The 9,379-nt window shown below is 42.9% G+C and overlaps 1 protein-coding gene across 1 annotated transcript in view; it reads left to right on the top strand.

The window, feature by feature from the left end:
- Positions 1-2,309, top strand: part of LOC119411024 (THAP domain-containing protein 5) — a 16,053-nt gene extending 13,744 nt beyond the window's left edge. Inside the window, exons 4-6 of the mRNA XM_037677947.1 lie at positions 413-1,182; positions 1,265-1,451; positions 2,114-2,309. Coding sequence (XP_037533875.1) covers positions 413-1,182; positions 1,265-1,451; positions 2,114-2,266 — 1,110 coding nt within the window. The 3' untranslated portion in view covers positions 2,267-2,309. The remainder of the gene's footprint in view (positions 1-412; positions 1,183-1,264; positions 1,452-2,113) is intronic.
- Positions 2,310-9,379: the final 7,070 nt, after the last annotated feature.

Consider the following 9,379-nt stretch of genomic DNA (forward strand, 5'->3'; position numbering starts at 1 on the left):
TTAGCTGGTTTGTTAAACTTTAGCTTGTAGCTATTGATTAGCCACTGGTTTGCTAAATTTGACCTTTTAGCTACAGTTTTGCTAAAGTTTAGCTTATATACTTTGGTTTGGTAATCTTTAGTTGTTAGCTGGTTTGCTAAACATTAGCTTGTTAGCTACAGGTTAATTTTTAGCTTTTAGCTGCTTGTATGTTAAATTTTAGCTTTTGCGTCAGCTCAATTTTTCCTTATAGCTTCTGTTTTGCTAGCCTTTAGCTGTTGTTCCAGCTGTTTCACCTTGTAGCAGCTCTTTCAGCTCAGCGTTTAGTTTATAGTTTAGCTGAATTATTAATTAAAAAAATCTGAAACTTAAGTCAACGAGTTCAACGAATCAACGGTTCTGATCAAAACAGACGTTTCTTGTTTCGGTTTAGAAACGGAAAGCCGCGGATCAGACCGAGAGGAAGCCGAAGCGCCTCAGAGTGAAGACGGGTCGGACCGGGTCGGGGGACGGGTCGTCCGTTTTGGACGGCGTGCAGATTGAACATGGGTTCCACACGGTTCAGCTGTTTGAGGTTTCTGTCGACCAGTCACAGCCTGCGGAGTCCGGTCTGGACCCGGGTGACATCAGAGGACCTTACAGTTCTCTTCAGGTGGACCCACAGGGACCAGGGGACACAGTGGACACGGGTCTAAATGTCCCTTTGACTTTCTGTCAGAGAGAAGATGGTCCCATCAACAGCATGGACGGTGCACAGTTGGTTCTGGTGCCGGAAACGCAGGACGAGCTCGTTAAACGAAGCACTGCGGCCATTTTAGGAGTGGGCCCGTCGGTGGTCCTGGACCTGCCCAGACCTGAAGAGTCCGGACCCTCCTGGGCCGAGGAGTTCTCAAAGGTCCACGAATGTCAGGAGGTCATCGCCTACTTTGAGACCATACCAAACGTTCTCCCCAGCGAGACCTCGACCCGGTTCTCCGTCTCCCCGGACACGGTGCTGTCCTCTGCTCTGAGCTCCAAGCCCATCTTGTCCACCCTGCCCATCGTGTCCAAACACGTCCCGCCTTCGTCCACCCTGCCCATCGTGTCCAAACACGTCCCGACTTCGTCCCTGGTCCTGACTCTGGAGCCCCTCGACTCTGAGGAGGGGGACGGAGCCGCGCCGGAGGACGTGGAGCAGGAGGACCAGCAGCTGGAGGAGCACCGGTGAGGTCCGCCCCCTGAGTCTTTTCATTCATGAAAACCTGTAACTTTGGTTTGTCTGTCCGGTTGGGTTCGGCTCCAACAGGTACCACAGAACCAGCCTGAGCAAGGAGCAGCTGGAGGCCGTCGTAGCCGAGCTGCAGAAGAAGGTCAAAGTTCTGCAGCAGCGACACCGCCGGCACCTGGAGAAGCTCCTGGGTCTGGAAAACACCGTGAGCCAGCTGCGGCAGAACAACCTGCTGAACGAGGAGCGGCTGCAGCTGCTGGAGAGGGTATTTACCTCCGTTAGCAGCTAAAGTTTAATCTAGACTGAGCCTTTGTACTTCAGCTACATTTTACCCACTTTAGCTTTTAGCTCATCTTTGGCTGTGTGTAGCCAAACTTGTGCAACTCTTTAACTAGCTTTTTTTTTTCTTTTAGCTTCAAAATAGTAATTTTCCCCTTTTTAGCTTTGAGCTCATTTTAGCTTTTACCTACCCTTTACTCCTTGAGTTTTTAGCTGTTTGCTGCATTTAGCTTGCTTTCAGCTACTGTTTTAGCTAACTCCTGACACCTTAGTGTCAGTTTTTTCAGAGGACCATCTATTTGTGGTGTTTAGCAAAAAACAAAATGCTAATTTAGCTTTTGTAGCTTTTAGCTTGTGTTTTCTATGTTTAGCTATCTTTTTGCTGCTTTGAGCTTTAGTTATTTTTTTGCCTTAAGTTTATTTTTGCTACTTTTATTCTGCTACTTTTTACTTTGAACATTTTTCTTCTTTTAGCTGCTAGCTAAAGTTTTTGCTCCTGTGGCTCTTAGCTAGCATTTTGTTTTAGCTTTTAGCTTGGGTTCTGCTTTAAAAAAAAACCTTAAATAACTTCGTCCTCGTCAGTCCTGCTGCTGCCAGTCTCTCGTTCTGGTTTAGTTTTGAAACGTGTTTTATTTGTTTTTCCTTCAGGCGTATCAGCAGACGACTGCAGCGGCGTCGGGTCCTGGTGAGACGGTCACCATCATCTACGAGGACGACACTGCGTACTTGTATACACCAGCACACGATGAAGGGACCATGTTGGCTGTGGACATCAGTGGAGACTGTGGACGTCTTGTGTGACTGTGGATGTCCTGTCTCTGTGGATGTTCTGTCTCTGTGGACATCAGTGGAGACTGTGGACGTCTTGTGTGACTGTGGACGTCCTGTCTCTGTGGATGTTCTGTCTCTGTGGACGTCCTGTCTCTGGACGTCCTGTCTCTGGACGTCCTGTGTCTCTGTAGACGTCCTGTGTCTCTGGACGTCCTGTGTCTCTGTGGACATCCTGTGTCTCTGTGGACTTCCTGTGTCTCTGTGGACGTCCTTTTTCTCTGTGGACGTCTTGTGTGACTGTGGACGTCCTGTCTCTGTGGACGTCCTGTGTCTCTGTGGACGTCCTGTGTCTCTGTGGACTTCCTGTGTCTCTGTGGACGTCCTTTTTCTCTGTGGACGTCTTGTGTGACTGTGGACGTCCTGTGTGACTGTGGACGTCCTGTGTCTCTGTGGACTTCCTGTGTCTCTGTGGACTTCCTGTGTCTCTGTGGCCTTCCTGTGTCTTATCAAAGCAAAGCTTGTTGATTGTTGACAAACTGAAGTTCTTCTGAACTTTTTTTTGAAACCTGAGAATAAACGTTGAACAACTTTGATCTTTTTTAATGTTTTCTAATCAAACTACTTTCAGGCCTCGGTTCCGTCAACAAGTCACCTGGTCAGTCACTGATACCTGAACAGGTTGGATATTCTTTACTCCACATGCGTTTGTGACCCGCTCCTTTTGGACCTCCCTCATCAGAACTCTGGAACCTGCAGCCTGGCCCCCCACGTGGTGCAGCTCCTGTCCGCTCCACTAGAGGGCAGCCGTGTCCCCCTGCAGGCCTGCACCGCTCATGGAGGACAAACAGGAAGTGAGGTCAGAGAGGGACCTGCAGTTCGTCTCTGGACTCAACCTGAGTCTTGACAATAAAAGTAAAGCAATGATCCAGTTCTTCTTATGGAGATGATGTTCGTTCACTCCGTACACCTTTACCACCAACTGGATTGACTTTTCCAAACCTGTTGAAATATTTAAATGTGCAGAAAACATTCCTCGATTCTTTGATCCATATCAGCTGTTCATCAACACGACTCGTTCTTATCAGTCCTGGAGAGCACGTGAAGATCAATCTGCACGTTCTTCACACAGGAACCACGAAGCAGCTGCTCTGACTCATCTCTGCAGGAAAAAGACGTCCCAACGTTCCTTTAAGACCATTATGAAAGCGTTCGCTCCCACTGGAGTCGTTCTGTGGGAAATGTGAGCTGACAGTCAGTTCCTCTTCTAACGAGGTGAAAGACCAAACAGGAAGTCACAAACCTGACGTTTCTACGAACGTCTGTGACCTCAATCTGTCGCTCCTTCAAGCTCGTTTCAGAGGATGGATATATTTTTACGTTTCATTCTCATTTGTTCCCTCACGTTCTTCTGCTCTGGAAACGTTCTGCGAGTCGTTACGGCTTACGGCACATAGCTCGCCCGTCGACAAACTATCATACAGCAACACGCCAAGAGCTTTAACTTTGACCTTGATCGGTGACCTTGGAAACGTGTAGCGATGACGCATACGTGTAAGAAGTCTCATGAAATTATCTTCAGTGAATCAGAAGTTATGGGCGGAGTTTAGTCAAATTCAGCAAATCAGAAGTTATGGGTGGAGTTTCATCAAATTCAGCGCATCAGAAGTTATGGGCGGAGTTTCGTCAAATTCAGCAAATCAGAAGTTATGGGTGGAGTTTCATCAAATTAAGCGCATCAGAAGTTATGGGCGGAGTTTCATCAAATTATCTTCAATGAATCAGAAGTTATGGGCGGAGTTTAATCAAATTCAGCGTATCAGAAGTTATGGGTGAAGTTTCATCAAATTATCTTCAGCGAATCAGAAGTTATGGGCAAAGTTTAGTCAAATTCAGCAAATCAGAAGTTATGGGCGGAGTTTCGTCAAATTATCTTCAGCGAATCAGAAGTTATGGGCGGAGTTTAGTCAAATTCAGCAAATCAGAAGTTATGGGCCGAGTTTTGTCAAATTATTTTTGGCGTATCAAGTTGGGGTGGAGTTTCATCAAATTATCTTGAGCATATCAGAAGTTATGGGCGGAGTTTAATCAAATTCAGCTTATTAGAAGTTATGGGTGGAGTTTCGTCAAATTATCTTCAGCGAATAAGAAGTTATGGGCGGAGTTTAGTCAAATTCAGCAAATCAGAAGTTATGGGCGGAGTTTTGTCAAATTATCTTCGGCATATCAGGAGTTATGGGCGGAGTTTTGTCAAATTATCTTAGGCGTATCAGAAGTTATGGGCGGAGTTTAATCAAATTATCTTGAGCATATCAGAAGTTATGAGCGGGGACAAGAGAAAGTTTATGTTTGTGCCGATGGACAGACCGTATAATTAAACATCCACCTCCCGTATAAAAAACAACGTTAAATAAATCACGAACGGCAACGTTCGTACTCATTAATGCAAATTAAAATGTTTTATAGCTTATTTTAAGCTTAATTTGCACTCGGTTCTACTGTGTACCGATGAAACAACAAACAAACAAAAATATTAACGTTTTAAAATCCCTGATTAAATTTCGATTTGACTTCTTTTTGTTCCGTTCACTCTTATTTTCATTTTATCATTTGTTGTGTATTCTGTACTGTTTGTATAAAGTAAAAAAAAAAAAAAAAAAAGTTTTATCACCCGCCGCTAATTAACAAAACTCAGGAAGTGATGACGTTTACACGTGACTAATGTTTGGAGCAACCCTCTTCAAGATGGCCGCCACAGCGCATCAACATTAGCAAACCCAGAGAAAGTAACAACTTAGTCAGTTGTTCAGATGTTGAGCTAAACTTTGGTGTGGTAGTAGCTGAGAGTTTTTCACAACACGTTCTCTGAGTGTTAATGCATCTCACGAGATGTGGCTGTGGCGGCCATCTTGATTAAAGTCTCAACGCAGGTGAAACGCGTTCCTTGAAGGATCGTCTTTTTATTTGGTGGAGAACCAAAAAAGTTTAGTTGTTTTAAAAATTTTAAATTTACCATTAAATAAAAAAAACAACAACTGGGTTTTGATCCACCAGAAACTTTCAGAGCCGTTTAGTCGCTGATTAAAATCCTGCTCGCCAGTCGAGTTTAAAAACAAATTTTGTGTAAAACCAGATTTAGGAATCGAACTGCAGCAGAGCTGTTTGTTCCTTGTTGATTTTAATAAAACTATAAAACGTGACCGAATGTCACAACTCTTTAAGATGTTTTTTTTTTTCCATAAAATCTTAAGTTTTGTTTTTTAATCCTCTGGTGCCGTCGGCTCCGCTCGGAGTTTAGTTTCACAGAATGGTTTCTGTTCAAACCAGCGTTTAATTCTGCAGAACTCTCGCGTGATTCCCACGTTTTAGCATTTTAATAACTTCAGCTCGGGGTGTAAAATTTGATTTGTGAGTAGTCAGTATCTCACCTGCAGCAGACGGCAGTAGGCAAAAAAAAAAACACGTAATGGAATCGAATGGAAGTGTTTTTGGCGTCTGAAATGATGCGTTGTGACTTTTAAATCTCAACTTTGCATTAAACGTTTTTTATTCTTTTGTCACTGTTTATGAATCCATCCACGTCCTTGTTGCTCAAACCCCTCAGCACTGCCCGTCTGAGTCCAGGCGGAGTTGATCTGTCTCCTAAATCCTCGGTTTCTTCTGAATCACAGATGTTCTTTTCAGAAGAATCTATGGCTCCTGTTAACCCTCAGAAGGCCCTTTATGACACTGACATGAAGCCTCAACGCCTTTAAAATACTATTTCATAATATTTTATCTACAATAAACAAGTCAATCTTTTAGTCATCTCGACCTGAAATAATAATCACATTTACATTTTAGCTCCTTCAGGACCTTTATTTTGAAAAACTCCACAATTCAGTTTTATTAATGGACAAACTATTTATTTATTTTCAGCATTTCAAGGAATGGAATAAATAAAAAATAAAACCTTTGCCCCCTCAGTGTGCCCCCAAACGATTTTTGAGTTTAAAAAAACAGTAGAAGCAGAAAACGAGGCTTCACTTTTGGTCAAACTTCCACGAGTCTGTTTCTCTGCTGGCGTCTTTTGTTTGGTGGAGCCAGCAGGAGTCGGCCGTAATGAGGATCTGCTCGTTGCACGAAGCTTTACCGCAGGAAGTTTTCGCCCTTCAGAACCAAAACCGTTTTGTGGTTTGAGCGACGGATGCCCTGCCGCCCTGGGCGCACCTCCATCAGGTGAGATGTACAGCACCCGCAGGTGTAAAGAGGAGCATCACATATTCAGCTATTATAAAATAAAGTTAAGAGATATCAAGGTGAAATAAAACACGTTGCATAAAGGTCTGCAGTATTTTATGATATGAAGTACAAGATATTTATAATGGGATTTCAATAAGGTAGTTTCTACTGACCACTAGAGGGCAGTATTGTTCCCGTGAGGTTACCGGAGCATTTAAAACGACTGACAAAATAAAAATATTACAGCCACCATAATAAAATGAAAGTGTGGCTGATGAGACCTTCCTGGGGTTACTCATCCAGGCTTGGTTTACGCAGTTTTTAGGCGAAAACGTAGAATTTCTGTGGCGTTTTGGCCGTTCATGGATACGACAACAGGCCATTTTGTCTGACAGCCAAACCTTCTGAAACCAGGTTTTTGGAAATTCCTGGTTTGGTTTTAATGGAAACTCAACTTACGTGAAGTCACACGTGCGCACCGACGGCTGAGGTCGGTAATTTTTCTGTGGTCGCACGCTTAAATCGTCAACAGTAACAATGGCGAGGAGCAGAGAGCCGTCGCGTCGGTGCATGTTCCTTCAGAGTCGCAGCGTAAAGTTACGTGCGGCAGAGAACGAACATCGGTCCAAACAGACAAACCCGCCATTTAGGAAAAATAATTATTGCGTTCAACTCGAAATACAAAAATCACAGCGCTGGCAAGTGACCTGGGATGACGACCACGGCGGATTCGACGTTTTGGTCTCGTCTAAGCAGCGGTCACGACCACAGCGTTACCGTGGAAACCTATAACTTCTCCACAATTTTAAACAAGGCGTCAGTTTTTGTGGATTCATCCAGCAGAGCTCGCAACTGCGTACGACAACACGAATGTTAGTCCGTGGAGAAAAAAACGTACAATAGTCCCTTGATACTTCGCGGTTCGGCTTTCGCGGACTCACTCTTTCGTGGGTTTTCAACGTAACATTGTGCACGACACACGATTGGCTGATTGATGGAAGACGACCAACCAGAGCATTGTGCTGAGGGGGGGACGGGCCATCGGGAGCACCGGGACATTTCCCGGTGGCCTGGTCCGCTCAGGATTGCCAAAGGGCTGGACTAAAGGCTCGGTTAGGGTCGCGCTTTATTATTTTAAATAAACAATCCACGCCACTCACTCAGGTATCCGCCTCCCTGAAGCTCCCTGACAGTAGTGATGGGGAAAGACAGACTCCGCCCCCTCCTTTCTCTTTTAATATATACACAGGTGTTGGTCATAAAATAAGAATATCATAAAAAAGTTGATTTATTTCAGTAATTCCATTGAAAAAGTGAAAGTTTTATGGATAACATGGTGAAAATATGACTTTGAAAAAAAAAACACCTTTTATTTTTCCTTATTAAAAGCTAAATAAACCAAAATATTGATGTTAATTTTTGACTGTGTAACTTTACAAAGGGCACCCCATAATTTCATCGGACATTTAATTGATTAATTGATAGTTAATAATTTAATTGTATATTTAATGATTTAATGATGTATTGAATAATTAAATAATTTAATTATGACGTATTTATTTATTTAATTTCACCCTGCATAGATAATACAGGATGATTTAAAAAAAAACGCTGAATTCTTCAGTTTTAGGTCCAGTCCTGCCTGAACCTGGACCAAAATCAACCATCAGCAAATGTTCCACCTGACGTGGTCAGATTTTAAAAATATATATATTCCTTTGATCTTTCCAACTTCTTTTTGGTTGTTTCAAATGGTTTATATTTTATTTTGAAAGGCCCAGAGGGCCGTGGAGCTAAACTCAGTTTTCTGCTGCGAGCGGGTGAAGTCGGAGACGTTTTTGATCAAACCTTAAAATAATTTGATGCTCTGTCTTGTTCGATGTCGGGAGAAGGTGAGGCAGCCATCTTGGATGTGATTGACTCCAGAATCAGGATCATTGACTTCACGGTTCACACCGAGACTAAAGCATTTACTCTGTTAATGGGCGATACAAATATAAACACACCTGCTCTCTGTTTCAGTTTTTAAACGCTGCTTTCATCCATTCCTGAAAATATTCCCAGATATTCTGGTACTTTAAAAGTTTCGGCTTATTTTCTACCAGAGCTAAAAACACCGACCCCTTGACGTGTTCCAGGTCAGCTTTACCCTGTGGTTTGTTTCCTTCACGCTTTAATGAGTTTCTGTTCCTGCTCACTGGACTCAGGTGGTTTTCCTGGACTCCCTGCAGGTGCCAGGAACCCTCCCTGCCTCTGTGGCTCCTGGTTTCGGTCACGTGGCTCCGGTTTGGCCAGAGTTAACAGAGCACTGCAAGCAGACACTTACAGAACCTCCTTTCTTCCCCGTTCTGGGCCGTCCCGGTTCAGGTATTTGATAAGACGCAGTTTCATTCCAGCCTCAAGGACTTCTGGCTGACGAGGGTTTGAATTCACTGAAACTGGGTTAATCTTTAAAAACGTTCCTCTCAGAAACAACATTTTTAATTATTTCTGCTCTTTGTGTGAACTTTGACTGTTTCTTACTATCGAACTACTTCTGCTCTATTTTTGTCCTTTTAGCTCATAAAACAAAACATTCGGCTCATTCAGGAGACAAGTGCTGTGACTTTTGGTTTTTGTAACTTTTATCCAAAATGTTTTAACTTTTCATTTACAAATATTTTCCCCTCAGACATTTATTAACATTTTTTCAGAAAGTCTTTTTAAAATCTGCTTTAACAATTTAGTCTCATGTATCTTTTAGCCACAGTTCTGCATCTTTTAGCTAGCTTTTTAAATTTATTTTAGCTAACCTTTTGCTGCTTTATTTAATCTTTTGCTACTTTAACATTTAGCTAGCCTTTTTCTGTTTTTAGTTGTTAGCTGGCCTTTTACTACTTTTAGCTTTAGGCTAGCTTTTTGATACTTTTATTTATCCTTTGATAT

Source organism: Nematolebias whitei, chromosome 6, assembly GCF_014905685.2.
Source record: "Nematolebias whitei isolate Nwh7 chromosome 6, NemWhi1, whole genome shotgun sequence".
Taxonomy (NCBI): domain Eukaryota; kingdom Metazoa; phylum Chordata; class Actinopteri; order Cyprinodontiformes; family Rivulidae; genus Nematolebias; species Nematolebias whitei.